This window comes from Calonectris borealis, chromosome 1 (genome assembly GCF_964195595.1).
Source record: "Calonectris borealis chromosome 1, bCalBor7.hap1.2, whole genome shotgun sequence".
Classification (NCBI taxonomy): Eukaryota; Metazoa; Chordata; class Aves; order Procellariiformes; family Procellariidae; genus Calonectris; species Calonectris borealis.
Window position 1 is genome coordinate 138,995,488 of NC_134312.1, and position 25,333 is coordinate 139,020,820.

At 38.8% G+C, this 25,333-nt stretch overlaps 1 protein-coding gene across 9 annotated transcripts in view; it reads right to left on the bottom strand.

The window, feature by feature from the left end:
* TBL1X (transducin beta like 1 X-linked) overlaps positions 1-25,333 on the bottom strand; it is a 201,679-nt gene that overhangs the window by 8,402 nt on the left and 167,944 nt on the right. For all 9 annotated transcript variants that reach the window (XM_075133458.1, XM_075133485.1, XM_075133495.1 and 6 more), the window contains 7 exons: positions 21,236-21,368; positions 12,469-12,610; positions 9,568-9,631; positions 9,367-9,464; positions 7,764-7,824; positions 3,419-3,540; positions 1,873-1,947 (listed from right to left, as the gene is read on the bottom strand). In XM_075133458.1, coding sequence (XP_074989559.1) covers positions 1,873-1,947; positions 3,419-3,540; positions 7,764-7,824; positions 9,367-9,464; positions 9,568-9,631; positions 12,469-12,610; positions 21,236-21,368 — 695 coding nt within the window. The remainder of the gene's footprint in view (positions 1-1,872; positions 1,948-3,418; positions 3,541-7,763; positions 7,825-9,366; positions 9,465-9,567; positions 9,632-12,468; positions 12,611-21,235; positions 21,369-25,333) is intronic.

A 25,333-nucleotide genomic window follows, 5' to 3' on the forward strand; every position in this document is an offset into this window, starting at 1 on the left:
TTTACGCAGTGTTACATGGCCAAATACTTCAGCGTGAGGTAAAGAACATGCTCAACAGAGACGACAGCTCTGTTTCTTCAGCTAACTGAGAAAACAAGATGAAGCTAATTCACAGCAGGGAAAATAATTCAAATTTAGTCAGTCAATTTCAGAGAGATACCAAAAATGTAGTAATGATTTAACTCACTTGTTATAAGTCTGCACTATGAGAGAAATGATGTGCTCTTACGCTGAATTTTCATCAGCATACCTGAGTCTGCTTTTGGAAATGTTACCCAAAGCTTAGCCATGTTCTATGGCTAACAGGCAACATATGTTCCAAGGTGTTGAAAAATATCAAGAACTCCCAAAAAAGACAAAAAAAAGAAGCCAGAGAGGACTGATTTCCAAAGGAAAAGAAAGAATAATAGTAATAATAATTGCCTGAAGAGGATTTGCAGTTTCCATCACTGAAGGTTTTTAAAAACAGGCAAGGCCAGGGATAGCAAACCATTAGCTCTTGTGCCAAATTCAGCGGTCAGAAATTTGAACTGGCACCAACAACACTGAGCCACAGTGTTTTTTAAAACACAGCACGCAACTGGGCACCAAAAAAATGTGCTACCACTGAGTCAGGATGTTTAAGCAGAGCAATACTGGTTACTGCTTTGTGGCAGCATAACAGTCAGGGTGCTCTCTTTTGGTTTCTTCTAGCCCCGTTTTCTGTAAATTTTCAGTTCTGTGAACAGTTCAGAATAATACATCTAGAATCCAGAAGGACGAAAACCCGAGTGGGTATATGGCAAAGACAGAGTAGAACTGAGCAGAACTCAGGCTGCCTATGAAGAGGAAACATTCGTAATGCTGATGTTCACTTCGCTCTTCAAGTTTTGCTGCTCTTTCAGTTTCAGTTCTTACACACAGGCTGTGTGCATGCTAAAAACATCTCTTACTTTAGCTGTGTCAATCAGCAGTGGAAAGAGTTATGAGCCTTAACTAACAGAACTATACTATGAGCAATCTGTATTACTGGTACAATTCCATCCACACAACCAAATCTTTCCTGGGATGTTTGCTTTGCTCAGGGAATCAACACAAATCAACAGTCCAGCAGGAGGGCTTTGCTGTTACAACATACAGCTATTCCTACGTGGACACAGCCTTCATTCAACGCGGCTGGGAAAGAAGAATGAGACTGCAAGGAGTTTGGGCTGGAAAAGCTCTATTGTGAAAAGCATTTCTGCAAGCCCAGACTGCCCCTGTATTAGCAGTACTTTGCTGGCACAGTGCAATGGCCCAGGTGTGCAATGGCCCTACGCAGCCAGAATCCAGATTCATTCCATCTCACTTCAGGCACCTAACAGAGGCATGTACATCAGCAGTGTAGCTGCCTTAGGCTTCCCATACAGTGAAAGATAGGGATTTTCAGAGAGCAATTCAGACTTTTGGCGGGCTCTGAATTTACATGTCCTGTCCCATTGCTCAGTATTTTTAAAAAAAAAAAAAAAAAAATATCAAATGGCTCCAGTGAAACTACTGTCAGAAAAAAGAAGGGTTTCCAAAGGGAAAACTCTTTGTTTTTATATTATTTTCAAAGTGTAACAAATAGACTGTTTCTTAGCATAGGGATTGTGCCTCTGTTGACAGGCAAGCAGGTGTATATATATGTATGTGTATATTTAAACTATGACTATTCTAGGATATCTCAGTTTTCCCCATGGCTGCTTCTCTGTATTCAATCTTTCACACTGGCTTTAAGAAATATGGGACAAAATGAAACTTTTGTTCATGCAGAGTTTTCAGTGACACAGTACCAGCATTCTGGAGAAGATTAAAAAATAGACATAATTTTTGTCTTTACTTTTTGAACAGCAGGAATGGAAATTATATTACCTTTAATGTCATATCATCGGAGCAAGATGCTAGTAGCATGCCAGATGGGTCCCATTTGATTGCATTAACCTCGTTCTGAAATGAAGAGTGATTTTATTAAGTCAATATTCTGGTTACCTGCATTGTACTGAGCATCCAGCAGAGGGCACTCAAGGTTTATGCAGGCGACAAATTACAGCCCTGGTTGCTTTACGGGTGACCAAAAGCAGTGCTGCTTTGGTAACACGCTATTTAAGTGTCATTTAGGAATGGTAACCATTTTGTGTTTGCGAACAGTACACACAATCAGTCTTCTGACACATGTTCTGGCACAAAATCTCTCACGCTCTTTCTTCATATGCTAGGATTTAAATAAACCCTCAAACCAGACAGATTGATGATAAAGCATTAACTTCTTTTTAAAATTGAGATAGTTCTTTGGTTAATATTCTGTAGACTTCGGAGATACAGATTTTCAACAGAAAATATGGGTGGGGTGTAAAGTTTTGTGGAGTTTATAATTCTTAGTATTGCAGCTCTAAAACAATGCTGGTCTCTCTAAACAGAGGTGTATGTGTAAATGAAATCCAGGATGGAATATTGAATAGTTTACGATGCTTTCTCTATCAATCTTTCTAGCACTTTGCAATTAACTAAGCCTAGTGTATCCCCTTGGTAATCAGTAAGTTTTCTGTGCTTTTTTGAGGGTCATACATATGGGGGAAAAAAGGATTTCATAAAAAGGGAAAGACTGTTTTTTAAAAACATAAATTGGCTCAGGGTCTCAGTGAAAATAATAATCCTGGAAAAGATTTAAATTTTGCTTTATTGGTTTTACATGTTTCAGCCGTAATTAAAAGGAACTGTACAGATATTTGAAGTAAAAATTTGGATCATGTGCAAAATGGTGCATTTCATATAATCATAAAAAGCACCAGTCTGTTGGTAGGAATGTACAACCTGTCATGAAGTACCAATTTAGTATCAGTTTAACCATAGACTAGATAAAGGTCTCCAAATGCACAATTTTTCCTCAGTAAGGAGATAGCAAGTTCTGGAAGTTGGTATCTAAATTACAGGTCAGTATATGATAGCAGTTTTCTCATGAATGAAAGCTAGAAAAACTAGCCTTTGATGGTCATTAAATATCACCAGGAAAGGAGGGGGGAAATACATCTTAAATAGATCTTATTAGATTAAATTGATTCTAAAACTGAAAAATGGCTGGAGGTAAATTGTTCTCTCCTTATTCATAGTTCTCATTTACTAAAGGAAATTAAGCCACCGGAAAACAAAATCTTATTTATTAACGTGCCCTTAGTCTGCAGCTCATGCTACATATAAATAGTCTCACTGTTTAAGCTGCAGGTTTTGCCTCCTATGGTGATTTAGAACAGTTTATCCCCTCTCACAGGCAGTGAGTCACTCCTGAGGAATACCGTTTCAGGGAAGCAATGGGATGTAACACCTTTGGTGCTAGAACACACCCTGCAAACACATCAGCTGCCATCATCGTTACATGCTGCAGTGACTTTATCACTTAACATTTTGGACTTCTTAAACTTACTGTGTGTCCTTGAAAGGTTTTAACGGGACGATCACAGCCAAGTCTGCATACATGAATGCACATGTCAGTGCTGCAGGAGGCAAAAGTAGTGTTGTTCTGCCAGTCTACATCCAGAGCAGGAGCTGTGAAGCACAAACATTGGAAGGAACATCAGGGAACACAGCACAGAAACAGCTACCCCAAACCATTTTCCTCCTGTCACCCATCTGGATCAAACGGACTAAAAGCTACTTCTTGGACTATCACACACTACCAGTTACAGGGTGGATAGGGACTGTCTGAAGGGCACAAATTATTTTTCCTCTTGCAGTGGATAATCCGGATGCTTTGCCTGGCATCTGTTTATGAGAATCTTTTGGGTTGTTACGTAAGAGGGGGGGCAAAAGAACCTGCCTCCACCCGCCCCGCTCCCAGCTGCACATTGCTCTGGGGCCCTCTCTACCATTCATTCCTCTGTAAGCCAGCTCAGCGAAGAATCTGGAATAAAACTCATCCAGAAAAACCGTGGCTGGGTTAGAAAAAATGTTCCTGTGAATGCCAGACACAACACACGGGAGGGAGAGGAAGCAGGTGGCCATCTTCCTTTGCACCAGCTTTATGCAACCACCCACGCAAACCTATCGTTCCGTGCAGACACGTGGATTAATAATACCTACATTCAATTTAATTTGGTTGGGGGTTGATTTAAGATAGGTACACTGATCAAGCTGATCTGAAATGAGACGAAGAGTTTCTGTAGAGGGTTTGGCATAAACTAGGACTGAACTAATGAAACTTTGCACACAGGTAGCACGTGAACATGTAACTAGTGCCTGTGTGCAACACACATTTTGCAAGAAGTGTGGAAAAAACAGAAAAAACCACTTTTACAGCATGTCACTGCAGACTAAAAGCATGCACAGGAGTAGGAGGGAACTCCTGACATACAGCTTGCTTCTGTTTCTGTGACTGGTTTTTTGCTCGGGAAAGAGTTTAGCTGCCCTCCAGAGGATGACACAAGACTTGCTAAAATACAGAAATCTTCATTCTCAGCACACTCCTGTGAGAAGCAAGTGTGTCAGGAGAGCAGCATATAGGAAGCAAAGTTGAATCTCTTTCTGGCAGCAATACAATGCAAGTTTATCATTAAAATGAAACCAAGAAATGCCTTATTCAAATGCGTTCAGAAAAATACTTTTGTAATAGCGAGGTGAGAAGGTATCTGTTCTGCCAAGCCTATTATATTTAAATATGTTTTTTCCTGTTATAATTTCTATGGACTGCAAAATGAAATTGATCCATGTCACCTTCCGAATCATCAGGTAGCTCTCTAAATGAGAATGGACAGCTGAAATTGTTTCATACACAAGTATTTTTTAGAACACTAATGAAAAAGCACAACAATTCTGTGCGACAGGTAAGGAATTTCTACATTGCACAAATATAAAGGAAATTTGTGTGAAGAAGGCAGGTTACTTCTGAGTTTTCCAATGAACATGAATGGGGATCAGGAAATAGTAAAGGACTTTGTTTCTTTAACTGCCTGTTTGTCTTTCTTTTTATGCTGCAAGCTTTGTATTACTTTTTCAGAGCAAACAAAAATCTATCTTCATTAATAGCAATATTCCTTCAGGGCTAATATCTAGTATGATATGTACAACTTGAAAAGTAATTTTCTGAGAGTTATTGGCACCTAACGCGATGGATTTGCATTGCAGCATAATTTGAATCATAGAGTGTTGATAATTAATACCGATTCGTTTATTGGTGTATTTAATCATGTGTTTACTGGATAACTAACTACATAAAATAGTCTAGAAAAACCAACCAAACGTGGTTTTTAATGCAAGTAATCGAATTGCCAAAGTGTCTCCAAAACCACAGGATACTAGCCAATTGCACAAAAACAATTAGAATGTCATCTAATAAAAGCAGCAACAAATCCTTATGAAATGCAGCTAAAATAAATCCCAACAATGAAAGTGTTACAATAATTATCAGTTAATTTAAGCTTTTTCTGAACAAATTTAGGTGTGATTCAGAATTAGCAGCTCCGAAGAGGATAGAATTAAGTGTCTGCAGGGAGTGATTCAGAGCACTTAGATGTCTAAAAATGGGTCATACAAATACCTCTTATGCTATCACTTAACCAATTTGTTCCTGCATGCATAGACATCAGTCCACATCTATCAGTAGATGAGAAAATAGGATTATTTCACTCCATTTTAAAGAAATAAGCTTTGTGAATACATATTTTGATCAAATGCCCTATGATGACTCATAGTTTTACAAAGAATAATGAAACCCTAGAAGCTACTTATCCACATGCTTACACAAAACCTTAAAGTTACATGGGAACATCAATGATATAGAGGCCCTCAAGACCTAGACAAAGGCGTCTTCCTTATGTATTTTAAGATGACAGTTTTGTCCATATGGGTGTAAACTAAACAAGTTGTTGTAAAGCAGCCGAGAGTAAAAAATTTATGTTATTCCCAGGCCAACTATCTCCAGACTTCAAAGAACTATGCAAAGAAGTACGCCACACAAGTATGTGTTAAAGGAACTGTACTCTGCCTAGACTAGACTTTAATTGTTAAAATGCCACCTTTAATCCTTGTGTAGACAAGGTTTTCAGATTCCAGATATGGAAAGGAATTTGCTGTTAGTTTGTTCTGGTGAGTAAGTGATGCAAAGAGGACAAGGTGAGGTCTTTACGGCTTTAGACTTATGTGAGGACAAAGACTCCAGCTGATTTTAAGGGGCTTTCTGTAGGACATATGCTTTTGGCCTATCAACAATTTCCTTAATAACTAACTGCTTTACTTCCCTATGAAAACATATTTGAAGTAATGGGGAAAAAAAAAAAAAATTAGCCTCTCCACATCTCCACTTCAGTTGTGCCTTCTGGTTCAAAGACAAACAGCATGCGTAACAAGAATTTTTTAAAAAAATCTATTAATGCAGATGGACATCAGCATATTGCATTGGAAGATGTCAAGTTTTCAACTTGCTAAAAGGGGAATCGAGTGATACGTCCCTGATGCACGCCACTGCTAAGACAGCTACACGTCAGTGAACATGATTCTGAAGGGGCAACCAAGTTCTGAATCCCCAACGACTTAGATCAATAGTTAGGGATCAGAAGGCTTAAGAGTCTCATTAACTACATCACTATCATCAGTGCAAAGTCTGCTTTTATGCAACAGTTATGATAGATAAATAAATGCCACAGTGAGAAAATCCGTCAGCAGACACGGACTCCTCCAAACTGACAGTTGCATTAATGAGCGAGAAGATGAGAGACAAAAATGCAGAGTATGGATCTGCTGTGCGCATGGACATACTTTTTGTCTTCTGTTGAATAACCATTTCAACTGCTACTGCATATTAATAACATCTGTGAAAACGTGAGAATGAGAACAACTAGAAATTGAGTTGAAAAGCATGCGCAAATGAATATTTTAAAATTAGTAGTAAAATATGTGTTTTTAAACACCATTAAGCACCTTGTGAAAGCCTGCTGTATTTAAAAACGGATTAGTTACAGTGAACACACAGGAAGATGAACATTTCTAGCATCAGAATCTGGAATGTTTTGGTGGTTTAAACTCAGTTTGACTATGCCCCTTAAAAATTCCTCACTATGACAACTTATCCAGTTTAGATCATGAATTCAGTCATCATCTTACAAGTCTGGTCTCAGGTGAATTCATGATTTTGTCAATGATTGCCTCTTACTCAAGATTACTCAGTATCTGTGACATCTCCTGTCTTCTTGAAGCAGACCAGACCTACAAGCGACCATCCAAGTAAGGTGTTGGTGCAGCACGGTTTTGAAACTCAAGGCTGGTGATTGACTTCTGATGATCAGAGAAAGCAAATACTGAAGAACTTCAAGCCAAAGTTAAAAGCTAAGAAATTCCTGAGGACCTTCATGCTTGCAGTGGTGAATGCAAGCTGCATGAGAGATCCGTCTGCTTCTGTCTCAAGTCAGCTTCATTGCTACAGGAGCAGAAAGAGTGGAAGGGATCCCAGACACCTCCACCAAAAAGTCTCTTCATAAATCACCACTTGGTACCATTCAAGCACATAGGTAATGACAGAATCATTCAGCTAGGTAGACATGGCTGGTGTATAAATCCTCTCCTAGGATCAGTTTGACTTTCAAAGCTGATTCTCACAGAACCCCATCTTTCTGAAAAAAAAGAATGAACCCACAAGCCATGATACTCAGGATAGCTATAGCACCAAAAACCTGGTTCAAACTTCAAACTGGCAGGTAGGTTTATACAAAAGGATAAATTACATTGACAAAACTAAAAACTGCATTTCATTTTACTAACAAGAGTTATGCAGAAATTACCTGAATGGAAAGGAAACTGCTGTTTAGCTTCTCCTGTGTGAGCATCCCAAATTATTGTTGTCTGCATCCGAAGGAAGGGGGAAAAAAAAGATTAGTTCAGCTCAGAGAAAACAAACAGAAAGCACCCTCACTGAGGAGCAATTTTAAAAGATGGGCTGATAAAATTATTGACTGCAGAGAGACTTGTGTGCTGAACAGCTGAAAAAACAGAAATCACTTGCAAATATTACAAAATAATAATCTAAGTGTAGATAAAGAATTATCATGCCTACAGAGGAAGTAATATAACTACTAAGAATGGTCATATTCTCTCTGAATAATGCTAGAAGACAGCACTACGCATTTTTAACAAGCATTTTGTTACAGCTGTTTCAGTTATCTTCTTCAAAGAAAACTTTTTCCCCTTTTCAAAGATGCAAGTTGAATTCTATTCCAAAACTATGTGATACTAGATTTCTAACAATTAAACCACCAAGTGAAATGTTTATCTAGCAGCAGAGCACATATCACTTCTTGCCGCTGTGGTGAGACAGACTAAAGTGTAATTTGCTTACTACAGTATTAATCCATACTCACAGCATATGTAAGCAACTCCCCTGTGGAGCTCAATACCACCTTCTGAGTGAATTGACAATTTATTGGGAGTATATGCTTCCAGAAAATAAATTAAGGATGCCTAATCTTGCTGATAATGGATTACCTAAAGAATCACTGCTGTCATTGGGAACGTAAGTTTGCCAGAATAATGGAACTACCACTGGGAGACAAGTGTAGCTGAATATAAGCCAGTATTAAAAGGAATAAAATGAAGTTTCCATTTTCACAAGTATGTGAAAATACACGGATTCATCTAGCCTACAAATCAGATGTACAAGCCTGAGCTAGTTTCCCTGGACTCCCCTCCCTAGTCAGTGGCTGGAGAGGAGCACTGTCAGTGGATCTCACTGCAACATAGGCCATGCAACTGATCACTTGGAAGTGCCATTTTTCTCTCCAAATTTTATAAAGGAAGCCGAAGATGACATACACATCTGATTTTTAGATATCGAAAGTTAGGCAAGATGAATGCTGTGTACTTTCTAGTTTCAGTTTTAATGGGTTTGTGCTCATCATCATCAGTCATCTGTTCATTTTAATCTCTAATATGCACTCAGCTGAAACTACCATGTTTTGCTTGATTTGGAGTTCAGAACTACCATTTTTTTGCATATTTGCATAGGAAGCCATATATAAGTGTTTCAATAATTAGATGAGCTAAAAGGTCAAGTATCTTTAAGATCATTTCCTTCCTGGAAATAGTTAGTTGATAAAACTATAAACGTAAGTAGTGGAAGCAGTTCTTTCCTTAACTGAGAAATATTTAAGGTGCAATTTTACACAGGGGGCAAGTAGAGTTGTTTTTTCTAAGTAAAATCTTTTACATAAAAGTAGTACACATTTATGCAGCCTCAAAAATGTAATCAACACGCACTAAAACATATTGAAGAAAAGTAAACTCTCCAGGATGCCTGGAGGAGAAGAAAATAATCTTATGGAATTCAGCAGCACAAGCTCACTGAGTCAGCACATTTATATGTTAGAATGATGTACTTTTAAAACTCACTTTATCAACACCAGCACTTAAAATATAATTCCCCTTTTTGTTCCATTTCAGGGCAAATATTGGACCTTTATGTTGACCTAAGGTGCTTGCAAGGTTACCTGGAATAAAGAAAAGGTTAATATTACAATTTGCTTACAAATTAGCCAAATTGCAGTTCACTGCTGTTCGATGCTTAAGAACGATAAATGTTGTTTGACTTACCATCTTCTGTCCATATTCTTGCAAAACCATCATACGAGCCTGTAGCCAATAGTGTTCCATCACTCTGTTAGGATATATATAAATAGCAAAGGTCGATACTAGATGAAATCTGTTTCAACCAACCTTCTTCTTTTCTTTATTTTTTTTTTTTAAGGTTTGTGCATTGTGATTTATGGGAAATCTGAGTCCACACATTGAGACAGATTATACTATGATTTAAACTAAAGGTTATTACTGCAGACAGCAAAGAGGAAATAAAACCCTCTAACATACTGTGAAATACTAGGCTACAGCATCAGATAAGAGTAATTTAATCAAAAGGATTAGAAAAAGAAAACAAGATATAACAAGTTCTATGGGATTCTTCCAGATAACAAACAGATACTACTTCTTAGATATACAGAGCCTACAGAACATGAACAGATCATCTAAATCCTGACTAAACCCCAGTTCAGTGAAATTCAGGCACCTCTACTTGAAAGAAGGACCTAAACACTTAAGCCACCTACACTCACGGTTAACACCTCGAATGCTGTCTACCACAAAGAAGCTGCTTCCTACTTGTCTGAACGCAGACTCCCACACGTGCTCAGAAGCACACTACCATGATGGATAGCCCGACAAAAGTTGGATTCATGGGTCCCAATTAAGAGGAAAAAAGCGTGGGAATTGTAATTGGCAAATTACACATATTCTGCTGGAGGGAACCCTTCACTGAAGGATATCTCCTGTGCAGCCAACACTACTAGAGTTATTGGGCCAGAATGAGAATAATTAAAAAGGAACTTGACTCTGCAACCTGGTGAGATGGGTACTGTTGGAGCTGGGCGTTTAGTCTTTAAACATTTCAGCACCTGCATTAGGAGTGAGATTCACCCCATTTATCTCCAGACGTCCAGAAGTTAGTTTAAGAGAGTAATCTAGTCTCCCTCTGTAACAGCATCACCCACCTCTGGAGTGTAATTCACGATCCTATTTGCTTTAGACTCTGCCCAGACCAGCACAAAGGCACGTGTGTCTGTTTCTGCTGACTTAGACAGAGTCTACATGGTTAAATCTAAGGGAGATGAATCCTACCCTTGGTACCAAAGGACATGATCTGAATATGGCCTCTAGAAATAACCTTTCTTATTATAACATAAATCACATAAACCAGAGAAGAACTGATTTAGTATCACCAGTGTGAAAATTTCACAGTGAAATATGATTAATATTGTGGTTCTAAATAAACAATGAAGGCAGATAGAATTTCTAGCATCATGAATAGAAAACTAGGAAAAAGCATAAAATAAACCTTTAAAACGTATGTCCACTCCAACCCTCCAAAAACAGTGCGTCAGAGCGGTTGTAGATTTAACTTATGTATAATGATGTAGGGGGAAAAGTATCGAAACGTAAGCCAACTTCACTGTGATACACACTTATCTGGACCACTGATGAGAACAAAGGTGGTAAGAGGGGAAAAGGGAAAAGGGAAGGAAAGCTAAGGGACTAGATGCACAGGTAATGGGAATTTGTTGGCAGTAATTCACATTCTTTGAGAACTCCAAGGGAGTTGGAAGCACTCAAGTGTTTAAATTAGAACATTTCCTTACATTAAGTACTAGCACTATGCAAGTGACGTATCAGTGATCAATGAAGTCTGGAAAGCTAAGGGACTACTACAGGAAATACTAGAGGATGCCCTATACATTTTGGACAACTCTTCTCATAACTGTTCTGCACCTTTGCTTGTTTTCCTCTTTCAATTACTCTTTTCCTACTCCTCAATTCAGTTTTTCCTGACTATTTTTCTTCACTGTGATATCCACAGGAAACAAGTAATGAACATTTTTGGGTTTTATCTTTATTTGTTTTGTTAATCTATCTGTGCTTTCTGTACTATTCATCAACTTCTTACATTGTGCCAAATATACAATACATAGGGGAAGCTGATTTGTGAAGTGGCCTTATCTTTTACTTTTGTGAAGCACCTGAAGGACAATAATATTGTGGTAAAGATTAATCAAATCTTGGTCTCTGGCCAGCAACTGAGACTGTATGTGACTGCTGAGAATCCTTTCTGGTACTTAATTTTTAAACTGTTTTCCCAAGAAAACAAGACTAATGTGATCACTCTGTACTAGTATCAATAAAACGGACAGAATGCAAGTGATCTCAAAATTTATTAAGGTTCCTGCCAGGTTTTGTAAGCTCTTTTTACAATGCTTGGTGGCAGAACGGAGACATGAAGCAGCCTTAATGCTGCCCAAAGACACTGCCCAGACACTGGGGATTCTTAACAATACCTGTCCTCTCTGCTCACTTTAGTCTTTTCTGTGCATGACCGTATTATCTAAGAGAGAAGGTTTTGCAGGATGAAAGTAGAAAGGATCAGGCAAGACAGTTCCACCCAGAAGGTGGGTAGGTAAAGAGAGAATGATTACACACGCTCCTACCAAGATAAAGACGAGCATGTGAGCATGTTTTGCTATGCACAGCATAATTCAAATGGGAGAGGGTCTTGATAGTCCAACCTCAGAAAAAGCTTCGCTGGTGCTTGTATCTCCTCACATGCCAAAATAAAGTAACTATGAGATGCAAATACATTATTAATCAGGCTTCATTACTACATAGATTGCTTGTTTAATCTTCATTCTTAAAGTTAGCTAAGTTTATTTTTACCCATGCTCCTAAAATAGAGATTATCATTATTAAGCTTGAAGATGGCAACAGTCCTGGAAAATTATAGCATACAGAGGAAAGTTCAGCCTATTATGACTATTTGAAACAATAGGTCAGTAGGTCAGGACAGAGCTTCTGGTCACCTCAGATATAAAAGATATGGAGCAGCAGCAGTAATTGCCTCTGAATTAAATTTAGACAGTTAAAAACCATACACAGTCTTAGAAGTTAGCTTACATTCCAGTCCAATGAAGTCACATCCTTATTGCTGGGGACATCGTGTCCTCCTTCTCTTATGCAGTGCCTCAAAACTAGCTGAGTGGAACCACTGTTGCTGTTTTCATTGAGATTCCATATTCTGGCCGTTGAGTCTCCGGATCTATAAAAGTAATTGTGCAGAGATGAAAACTCCTCTTGGTGTTGACCCAGCAAACAAAGTAAAAACCTCTATTTCTGTTTTCATTGAGAGAACATCACAGCCTTTAAAATTTAATTTTTCTTTCCAATTCTGCCCTTCCTGCACTCCCTATTCTTTGTAAAAAATCCTAACAGATATTTAGATTACACATAGCATCTGAATCCACAGCATCATTTGCTTTATTCAGGAAAGTTTTACCTAGAAGACATTTGCTTGCTCTCCACATTTTGCACTTGATATTTAAAGTTGATATTGCCGTAACTGAGACAGTCTGGGGGAACTCAACATTACAAACATTACACTGCGGAGATCCAAGTAAGGACAGCAACACAAAGGCTGTGCCCACGTGCCTCCCATAACAAGTGTGCACGGTCCCATTAGCTCCCAATGCCTTGCCGAGTGCCTGGTGTTCCCCCAGGGCGGCAGAATGCTCTGAACACGGCGGGACGGGACCTGCAGGGTCGCCGCCTGCAGAGGTGCGGAGTGTCACCTTGGCAGCAGCCTCGGGGAAGGGGACCTCTAGCAGCGTGACAAAGGTGCTGCGGTGCCAGCTCCCTGGTCCTGCCTGGGTGCCTCTGACAGCTGCTGCAGGAGCAGGAGGTGAACTTAAGGCTGCCTTTAATTTGTCCATGGCCTTTTCATAAGGTCCTTCTGTTCAGGACTGACCAGAACACAGCCTCTGACAGAAGCTGTTTGCAAAACAGCCTCTCGGCATTAAATCAAGCCACAGAACCTAAAGATTAGGAAAGTAGAAAGGTAATTTAAATTCATTTTCTCTTGTCTACAGTGTCCTTTGCTGTCTCTGGCTTGGCTGCTTAGCTCACATTGTCCGAAAAAGTGACAAAATAACTACTGACATAATAGAGTATTTTTTCTTGGTGAGAGACAGCCAGCAAGACAGAGACTATCAGGATTTTTATCTATTTTATAGACTGAATATTTTCTAGGGAGATGTTTTTATTGCAGACTGAACCCTGATTTTGTCTAGAAAAAGTTGTAAGGAGGAAGTGAAGAGTTTATCATAATCCGCTCGTAAATAATATATTTATTTTCACTTTGTATAAATCTTTCTTCAAATGAAAAAAGTCTCCGCAGGCAGAAATCAATTTGCAACGGGGTGGAAGATATTACACTTTCCAGTTTATTGGGATTTGTCTCTCGCTTCTTCTCCCCCCTTTTTCTTTAAACAATCAATAACAACCACCACCAAAACAATCAAAGTACCCTGGATTGCTTGTTTTGTCCTGAGGGTAATTTTCATTTACATGCAGTAAGTAGAATCTTGGAGCAGAATTAGGATCTCTCTTGTATTTCCAAGCATTCATACAATCAAGATGAAATTTCATTGTCAATGTACCTGATGCTTTTCCTTTTTCTAAAGTAATGCCTAAAACTTCTTTTCCTATACACTAACAAACAGAAAAAGTCTTTCTTCGAAAACTAAAAACCCAAGATCCATTTTTGCTTTGAGAAGCCATGTTTTACTGAAAAGGAAATCCATCACAAGGGAATATTAGATTTTCTTCTGGTCTACTTATAAAACATTTAAATTATTTATACTAAAAGTACTGGGCAAATTTTAAACACTTCACACATCTTCGAGTGCAAATATCGACCAACTAAGTATCAAACTTGATTGATCTTTGTGTATTATTTTACCAGTAATTTAGTCAAATTTTACATGAACAACAGTTCAACTGTAAAAGTGAAAACCTCTCTGCCTGTATCAGTGGCTCCGAGCTCTGCTGGGTCATGGCACGCCTGGGGAACGTGCCCCCATCTCCTCTGAACCCTTTGTGTCAAGCTGAGATGTGATGGCTGGTCAAGGCTTTGCCAGCCTAAGCACAAGCTACTGCTGTACAGCCATTCTTTAATTTTTGGCACAAATCTTTCACTTTAGTGATTAAGAAATAATTCGAATAAGGATAATTTTTGCCACCATACAGAGTTGTGACTGTAATATAACTCCTTATTTCTTCAGAGGTCTGGAAAACCGAACAACAATTTTGCACATGTTGGCTAGAAAATTAACAAAGTTAATCATGATGCTCAGAAGTTAAGGAACGTTTTTAGTTGTGATAGTTTACAATAATGGGAACGTAAGTCTTTCATAGGCTTGGGTTATTGGTTAACATGCTAAGTAGGAAATTTCTTCAGTGCTGGCTTCTCCACTATATAGGACCCCGGGCCAGTCTTGCCCTCATTGTAGTAATTCAGTTTGTTATTGGACCCTGTGAATAAAGTACTCAGCCACTTGGCTATCAAACACGATATCCTATTTGCTAGTTCTAAAAGGGTTATGTTTTGTTTTTCAACAGTTTTATTTAGTCAGTTTTCTGGCGATGCTTGGGCAATCTTATTTTCCAGTATTTTAATTTTGTTTTTCCATTTTCTTCTTCCTAAGGCTACATAAGCTATTATGTGTCCCTGCAGAGAGGCTTTATAAGCCCACCAGTGTGTGGCAGGGGTATTTGTGTGTCTTCCCTTTTGTTGCTGGGAAAAAAAGAAGAGTATTCTCGGCTCTGGAAAGTATTCTGATTTCTGTTGAATGATTCAGTGAACCTTGCCTTATTAGAGGACCATAGTTCAAGCACAATTCAGAAAGATATTTAATCTCCTTAGCCCTCAGAAGCATTTCTATCTGCATGATAAAGCAGCTCATTCCAACATGCAAGTCATGAACACTTGAGTAATAGGTATACTGTTCTGCATTATGGTAGAGTACTGCCAAATTTTAGGAAGGCTTGGTTCTGAAAGAATTTTATTTCATGCTCTCCAGCCCCGGTAGAATCATCAATCAAGGTGGACAAATGTTTGCAGAATTTTATTTGTGACATATAAAATCCCCATTCCGTAACTGTCAGCAGAGAGGTTAAAACAGCTGCAGTTGGGTAAAGAAATTTGCAAGATGGTTGTTGAACCTTGGTATTTCTAATCTTCAGCTGCAAGTCTTATTATCACTGTTACTTTGATATGCAATATTGCTAATGTGTATTTAACAATTCTGGTTCAAACAGGTTAGACTTTCTATTATTTTATTTTAAAAGAGATTACTAAAAGCATAAAGGGAAGGAAACTCCTCCTCATAATTTACATACCTAACTTTTCCTTAATAGAGCAGGTCTCTTAAAGTAAGCGCTTACATTTCCTAGGCAGTCAGTAGAGGGAGGTGCCTCAGAGGTATCCAGAAGGAGAGGTCTGTCCTACTGATTCTACAACGCTGCTCCCTGCATCAGGTTATTCAAATAGACCTCACCTAACAGCTGACGCTTTGTGTTAATGGATTTGATGCAATGAGGAAACCGGCCCCAATAAAGTCACCTGCTAATGAATAAGCACTTACAATTAGCAGAATTAACACCTGGCACTGTCTGGGGAGGTGAAATCAACCTCCTTAACCTGGTAATTCAAAAGGATTATTCAGAAAGGTAATTCACAATGGATCCTAAACCACTGATATGAGGAATACAGTAACTCAAAGCATTATATAAAACCCTGAGATGATGACAGAAGATGGCCTAGAAACATCCTTCCTTGCTTCTGAGAGAGACAGACATAACTGAAAGATCTCAGACAACAGCTTTTACGGCTAGTTATTTTGCTGACTAGGGAGAGCAAAGGTGCACAAAGCACTCTGCAAGAGACAAAGTTCCCCTGTGTGAAAGAGGGTAGTGTAGATCAGCAAAGATAAGCAAAGAAACGTACTGCTGGGTTTTGGGAATGTGGCCAGGTCCCTCTGCTTCACGGCTATGAGAATTACTTGAAGGGCATGGCTGGATGTAACAGAACAGAGCACGCTCTTGGAAGCTGCAGCTGAACGTGCAGACAGAGCGTCTGAAATTCAGCTAGCAAAGCTTTTGGAGTTCAAGGCTCCGGCAACCTTGACATTCACAGGTATACTTCCATACTGGGAAATTCAAGCATGTTCAGGAACATTTTGGGTCACTGGTCCATGATCACCTATGCTAGCAAACTAGATAGGTTATTCCCTGGCCAGACTCTGGCCTGTTTTAATTAGCACTCTTGCTTGGGGCCCTGACATTCTCTCTGTATAACTCCTGGGCATGGCTTGGTGGTTACAACGGTCCAGGGACAATTCCCAATGAGCAGTTTGTTTGGCAGCCAGGACAGTTTGCTAGCAGAGATGCTGGCCATTCTGTGCCAGTTGGCCTCAGTGCCCAGGAATATTCCCAGGCATGGTTAGTTTACTAATGTGGTCGTAGCTGTAATAGGTTTCTGCACTACCCAGGGAACATAACCATCTGTAATAACTTACATGTGTCATAAAATTAAAACTTAGATATTGAAAGATATCTCATGGAAGAAATCAGTCTTTGAAGAGGAGGACAATTGGATTTTAAGAGCAAAATTGGAATTATGGTCGGGAATGGCCAAATCTTCACATTTGGCCAAGCACCTACTTTTTTTTTTTACCTGTCCAAAACAATATATGCAATTAGTTGTTTTGGAATGTTGATCTCCCTCACAAAGGGTAATTAATCCTCTTACATGGCTGTATGTATGCACTTTACTGTACTATTATAATGCTTCCGTTCATCACATCTAAGCATTCTTCTCATAAACATCTGGTGACAGTCATGCCTTTGAAAGCCTTTACTGGTATCTCTAGCCTCCTCAATCCTCCACTTTAAGGGCTATGGGTGTGGTGGAGGAGGAAGAACAGCTGCAGAATATATTTTTTCTGGCTATTTGATCAGAGAAATTCCTGTCTCCACTGTTTTTTTTTTAAAAATAGCCCTTTGCAAAGTCCAGAGACTATATATTCCTGCGCTAGCCTTCACACCCTAAAAAGTCATTGCAATTGTGTGGAGGGGACATCAAATATCAAAATCCCTTTCTATCAGTGGGATACTCACTAAATCTGGAAACCAATGCTCTAGTTTTGGGTAATTCATTCTGCAAACAAATCCCCTTACACAGCTTGCCTCAGATTAGGTCGTGAACCTGCATTATTCTTTTACTGCTTTGAAGATCACATCAGGTTGCTGTCTAAACTGCCGCTAATTGTTAGAAAAATTTGTTGCTTGTATAACAAGGCTTGAAGAAAATACTTTGCCATGAATTGAGATTCGATTGTGCTAGGCAGTGTAAAAAAGAACAAATGTGTTATTTCCCTTTTTTAATAGTTAGGTTTTTAAGAAGACAACAGATGGGTACAATCAGGCAGATGGAAAAACAGAAGAAAACTACGGACTGGGCAGCACAATAAGGCTATTACAGAATCTAACAATTCGGTGTTTGCACATCAGACTAACTGCAGTTTTCTTTTTTTGAAGCATTACTTTGTAAAGGACAAATAACTGCAGCATATGTAGATTTCGGGGAATTTCTCCCCCTTGTTTAATTGGTGCTGTAATACATAGTTTACCTGTAGATGATAGCTTGCACTATTATTATACCAGACATCTCAAACACTTCTTTGTGCAATGGCATCATCAGACAATCAGCTCTCTTCCTTCAGTTTAATTTTTTTCCGTGCATTCTATGCCTTTTCAGTCATGTAAGCTTCATCAGGCACTCACTGCTGCATTACCTGAAGGCTAACTGCAGCACATACTTTGTTTCTTATGAGCAGGCTAAAAGCTGATCAAGATGCATATCAAGCTAAATTATTTGCATTTTCATTGCATTGCCATTAGTCTCCATGATGCACAGCACCTGACTGTACTTTCTAGCCATGTGTGTATTTATGTGCTTCCAAACTCAGTAGCAAAGCTTATTAATAAAGACCTATTATACTGAAGGCTAAAGCTTAATTGAAGGGATAGTGAGAGGGTACTCTTCTACCTTAGACATCTCACTAATGCTTCCGGTTATCATCCTCCAGGTTTACCTGAAGCTGTGTACGATATCACTGTCCCAGGGATCCATCTACCAGTGCTTAGCACCCTGCAGCAAAGTTCAACACCCACTGGTTCCTCCGTCACTGCAGTACATACTCTGGTTTATTAAATGGTCCACAGTTTAAACTATGCACACCAGGACTGTGAACCACAGATCCTAGGGAAGCAGTACAGTATGGCAAGCACTGGCAGAGGGGCGAGTCAGATACCAGCAAGACATTACCAACGCAAAAGCCAACAGCTGAGGTCTGAGCACCTATACTTAGGAGTCTTAACTCCCTATGTAATGAGTTGAGAGATGTAGGTACCTGCAGAGGGACAGAACACTTGAGTAGATGCCTAATTTCAGCTGTGCAGATATTCTCCAGAATAAAGCAGCATTCTTCACTTCATCTCAGGTGCCACCAGGTGTCCCTAAAGAATAATTCTGTATGGTATCCTTTCTCCCCACCACTTTCCTTTAGGTAATAATGTGGGTGTGCTAACTGATCACCTGAAGACTGTTCTCCATATAATTCAAGTAAATAACATAATGGATAAGTTTACTATTAAAAAGTATATTGTTTAGGATGACAGGGCTAAAGGACATCTATTGTATCAACAAATACAGTCTCTTCATTTGAATGATCCTAAATAAAGTACTTGCGAGCTGTTGATCTCAAGACAGCCCATGAAATTCTAAGTTTGCCCCCCCTATGGGAAAGCTCTTCCAGATTTTATGAAACCTTCTCTAGATTTTCATCTTTAATAAGAAACAACCATGAAAATAATTTAATGAGGTTAACTAAATTCTTCTTAGTTTTTGAGGTTTTCTTCACTATTAGGTCACGATTTAACATTTACGGGTAGTCAAAGCATTTAGGCATACATGGAAAAGTTAAAGGAGTAGTAGTACAGGAGCATGTTTGTTCAATATCATTTGATGCCGATTTACAAATTTCTCTGTAGGCAATAACATTTCATGAACATCACAGATTCTGTGCCTTCCCTTGATTCTTTTTTTTTTCCTTGAAAACATCCTCTCAGATTTGGGCTGGGACGATTAAGGAATATCATATGCTACAGTTCTTCCACATTTGTCAATCCTAATTTTTATTTATTTATACATTAAATAAAACTCTTTTTATGGTTCACTCAACTGTATGCCAGGAAGAGGACAATTTGTGTGAAGTAATTGTTTTACGCTTGCCTATTTTAACTGGTGACTGATCTTAATGATCAGGACTTCCCTTCTTAATAATAATTATTTGCTAATAAGAAGTAATACTGCCAAGCAATATTGCCTGAGACACCAGAAAACTGAGTGGGTAGAGGAATACAGTTAGCAGAAAATACAGCAAATGCATGGCACAGGAGTGTGGCTGCTATTACTGCTCTTGGCTCTACCATGGCATCACTCAGCGACCCTATCACAAACCAGAAGATCCACTGAACCTACGGAAAAAAGAGCTGAAAACCAAAGTTTTTCATCCAAAATCCTACACGCAGCTTTTACAAATTCTACTGCTATACCCATTTAAAATTAGTAAATGAAGATACCTAGTGCTACAGATGCTAAAAGTACTACCAGGTCTGGGCATTCCAGAAGCAAAGTGTATTCAGAAGAATTCAGTTTTCTAGAAGTTTGTTGTCTGATATTATTCTTTGGAAACTGCTGTCTTCACTCTCTGAGAGATCCTGTGTGGTTTATCCAACCTGATATTTATTTCTGTTAATGATTTTTATTTTTCCTATTTATTCTGTCCCATTTGCACTTTCCTTGTTTTCATGTATTAAGTCAACAAAGATCTCATAAGAAGACTATTCTGATGATCATGCAAAAAGCTGGAAATAAAATAAGGACTTTCCTCTTCCTTGTAATAAACATGTTGATACTGTCAGGTAACTTTAAGTGATGAAGAGCCACTTCTCTCCTCTATCAGCTTTCCTCCACATTCCCAGTTAGGCTTCTTAAATTTAGCCTTCATTTTAAGGTTTAACTTTAAGCATGAATAAACACAGATTCCAACAGTGTCTGAATATAGCTCTTGGGGTGTGTTTACATTAGCATTTTTGTTTGGATCAAAAGCACTTTTTGTAAGTCAATCTCCTGATTGTCCCACTTACCATGCTTTGGTTGTCATCGCTGAGCAGTCCTGGACTAGACGCCTTTCCAATGACAATAAACCAAAACATGCCCTCAAGATCAGCTCATCGGACAAAACTAGGTCCAGCCTGAAGCTCCCGCCCCGCAATACAAACAGTGGTGACACAAGGTCCTCACATCTGCTTTACAGATCTACTCCTATTTGTGCTGCACCACGCCAATGCAAACATCACCAAAGAGAACTCTATTTTAGAGTCTCCATGCTTTTAAAAAGAAAACATGGATGCCAAAGACTTTCTGAGACCCCAGTGTGAACCATTAACTAAGAGCAGAAAAAGTAGATTACATGAACTTCAAATAGTCTGAGAATTATCCATAGTTATTTTAAAAACCTTTAAAAAAAATTTATGTGTATTCAGGGCCACAGAGTGCACATCTTAAATGTGCAAATGCTTCATATTCTGCGTCACCTTATAATTACTTAACTCCTACATAGGTACAGTACTGCTGAAAAAAACAGTCGCAGGCTGAAAAATCAGTGAAGAGAATTCTCATTCATCTCTAGTGTATGCTCGCAAGTTCCTGCATCTCCAAATACACTCTAATTGCAGCAGCTGGTTTCAGTCGTGGTCTTACCCAGATGCTAGCAGGTCACTGACAGGGTTCCAGGCACAGATGAACACCTCTGATTCATGGCCCCGAAGGACTGTTGCTTTGTTAGGAGGAATTTCAACATCCCCGTCAATTTCCATTGGCTTTGAATGATTATCTGTAAGGAAATATATCAGAATAAGTAGTTTGCAAGATGCTGTTAGGTCTAGTTTAAAAACAAGCTGGCTACCCACAGCCTAAAGCTTACAGCAACGTATACGCTATAAATAATATTCTGTGTTGTGTCACTGACCATATTACTCTATTTTCTTCCCTATGATGATTCAAATTTACGATATTTCCTCAAAATGTAGAGCCTTACCAAAATATTTTGTATAAATGCATGTAGCTTTTCTTCATAAAGTAGTTAGCATTTATTTCAATACAGTTTTTTTTGAAGCTGGCTTCATTAGAAATGACTTACGGATCTATTAAAATAGCAGATTGCCACATTTGAGAAAAGCTTTATGCTGTTCTTTTAAAAAAGTAACATACAGCACATACATTTTCTTACCCAGTGTCCTGTAAGTCATATGTGTGCTACTCACAGATGAAGAATATACCGAGTAAGGGCCTCATTCCCTGAGCATGGCAGTGAAACGGTGAGTGATCACCTTCTCAAGGATATCATAATATATGCAAAGGTACCAACTGAGGCATAGATATACTTAACCTGCATGCTGTAATTCTGGGGTTCTTTAGACTGCAGTCTAAGTAACTTTGTTTTTATAAAGCTCTTTTCTTTCCTCAAGGAAAAAAAGTGAATTTTAAATGATGAATTTCTCTTAGTGGCAGCCATTCATCCCAATTTGCATCACGAACAATGTTTTCACTTGAGATTTGCATTGCTTCAGTATAAATCTTCCTCATTCAGTTCAAACTACACTTCCTGGCAGCAACACAAGATTATCCTCTGTGAACAAGACACCAACCAAGGACAGGTAACACACTGAAACAGCAGACAGCAGATGTCACACACAGACATGTGGCCCATTTCGCAGAAAGCACATCCAAGAGCGGATAGCTGGCAGGCTGGGGGAAAGGCAGCCTCGTCTTATCTAATCAATGTCTTGGCCAGCTGATCTGCTCTGATTGATCAAAATCCAAGTTCTCATTCTGGGTTAAGCCTTTTGGTTAGTCGTTCTTTAATCACATATGGAGATCCATAGGTTCGCAAGTGGAATAATTATGCTCCTTTATTGCCACATGTTTATGGCATTTAAAATCAGCCATCTGTCCCGATACTCAAGCTCTGCTGAGCTATTGCCCATCAACTGGCAAAACAGACTGTGACATTGCACAACTGCCATCGGAAGGAAGATCTCCAGATTTCTACCCTTACCCAGGCTTTCAAATACCCTGTTTTGCTCTGCCTAATTTATGCTGAGTCACACAAGTAGCACTTCTCATCGCATATTTGGTTAGGCACCCTATAAACTATGTCTGTGCCACATCTACGCCATAGATGGGATGGAATGGAATGGAATGTAATTCACATGTAATTCAATGAGTTGCATAGCGCTGAGTATCAAAATTAGAAAAGAACTAACAGTAGTTTCACAGCTCACATTTCTAATTCAAAATACCTATATTTTTAACTACACTTATTACCTATGGATTTGTTGCGTAAAACTAAACATATTACAAATGCCTATTTGTAAAATCTACACCTATGCTGAGCCCCTATGTTAAGCATTGTCCTTGATAATTCTCTATGTGTGTAACTACTAAAATTAATACTGTCAAGATATACTACTACTCGAGATTTAGCCTGACACTAGCAGCTGGCAACTTTGATATGATATTCTGAGCAATCAGGGCAATGAAGAGCAAAGCACTACTAAAACCCACCAGAATATAAGAATCTAAAATTCGCAACCCTCTATTTCTCAGCACAGCACAGAATCACCAGGTTTAACGCATATTTTCATGAGAAAAACAGCAGCATGGTAATGACTACGCATTCATCTGTGTCCTGTTCACAGTGTGAGTTGGAAGCTGGGGGTTAATCAAGAAGTAAGATATTTCAAGTGTTTTAATTTGAAAAATTTAAATGAGAAGCCACTCTTACCACATACGATCCTACTGTTACCTGCCTGGCTCTAAAGGCAGAGCTGCTTTTCACTCTTGAATAAAGCCAAATGACAGCTTGGAAGCAGCATTACTCTAAGGTCCCAGGGTTACGAGGTGCTATCAGAGCAAGGACATCTGATACTTAGAAATATTTTTCATTTGTACATGGCCAGACGGAGGAACCTAGATACACACTTTGAATGTTATTAACTGCTGTGAAAAAACCCACAGTCAGTCAACCTGTGAAAAAGAAACCTTTATCGGCTGATACCTGCATTAGTACATGCAAGACTGACTGGCCTCTGGGAGCAATGAAATACCTGCAGGATTATTTTCTATTGTCTTACCAGTAACGATTTTGACACTACAGCTTTGGTGGTTCAGGAGAAAAGGGAGGGAAAGATGAGGATTCTTTCAGAAATCATTTGCAAATGTTCACGTTACATGTGTTTTCTTTCTATTTTCATCAGCAGTCAGGAACATTCATATTTAGAGTGTTACTGTTAAGCACAAAACTTAAAATGCCCCATTGAACAAACAGGACAGCTCATGCTTCTGCGGTACTGCTTCAGGCTCTTCTCAGATTCAGATAGACACTAGCAATGTACAACGGATACGATTATGATAGCAACAAAAAACTGCAGAAACCCCTGAGCACAAGACGGCACAAGAGTGCTGAGTTCCTCACACAGCACGAGCTCTTGTGAGCCCTGGTCTCATCTGAAAATTTGGCTTTCCTATGGATGCAGCTACAATGTGTGCATGGGGAATGAGAATAAATAGATAAGTTAAGATGCAGTAACAATCAAGAATAGGCTTCTTTTTTTTTTTAAAGTATCTTCAGAGCAGAAAGCTCTTGGTTAAGACCTCATTTGCCCAAAGAATGCCTCTGAGGGGGGTCTCTGAAAGGGAGGGCAGTTCTACCAAGTGCAACAGACCCTCACAGGTGATAAACTTAAGTCTGCAGGTCACACAGTGGGGGACTCTGCCCAAATGTTAACACAAACCATTTTCTAAAGGCCAGAGAATCTTCGGTTAAGTCTAAGCTATATTATTCTAATTTTTTTCCTCAAACATATTAAAAATCCCAAATCACTGGAAATTAAAATTCATACTCCCCCAAACTATTATGATTAAGTTTTTTTAAAAAAAATAATTCTAACATACCAGTGAGTAATATTAACTCTCTATTTCCTCCAAATTAAAAAAGATATATTTTTAAGATCTTACCAGTGCTAATCCTGTCTTTTCTCGGGAAATGTGTTTTTTTACTTAAATCTTTGACAAGCCTTTCACTGAAGTTATTCTTTACGGCTGTAGTTATAATAAAGGAATTGGGCTCAGTCTTTTTTCCAGAGCTTTATTTTTCTTAAACCCAAGCCAATCCTTGTAAATATAATGAAACAAATGACACTAAAAATATTTGAGTTGGAAAACAACCCAAAGTTTGGCTCCATTTCTACATGCCGATTTTTTTTTTTATCTACTAATTTTTAAAGTGACTCAAAGCTGAAAACGTTACTCAGGAAGCAGCAAGAGAAGGCAGCGATTTTATTTATTTAGTATTTGAATCTGCACCTCAAACTGTTGTTATTGTTCGATTTTGTTCAGTCTCTTCCCTTTCTTAAATCAAATCACCCTATCATATTGTACTGATAACACCACATACAAAAATATATCATATTATATTAAATATATTAACGCTTTTTTGGGAAGACTTATAGCGTCAGGGAGAACTCCACGTGAGAATAAATGTGAACTAGGTAACTTCCCAAAGACATCTCTTTCACCAGCTGCCCCCATCCCACCTTTTTATGACGGCTTAATATACGGGTGACTTCCAGGTTATGACTACGGACTAGCACACTATCCAAACCCATCCCAGTGTATGCCAGTTCTGTGGAATCCAACAACATTGAAAAAGAAGGTTTAGGAAGCTTTTCACACCTTTCGTATCAGCAGTCTTTTCTACCCAGTAAGCCTCCCAGCTTTCACCTTACGCATCTTACA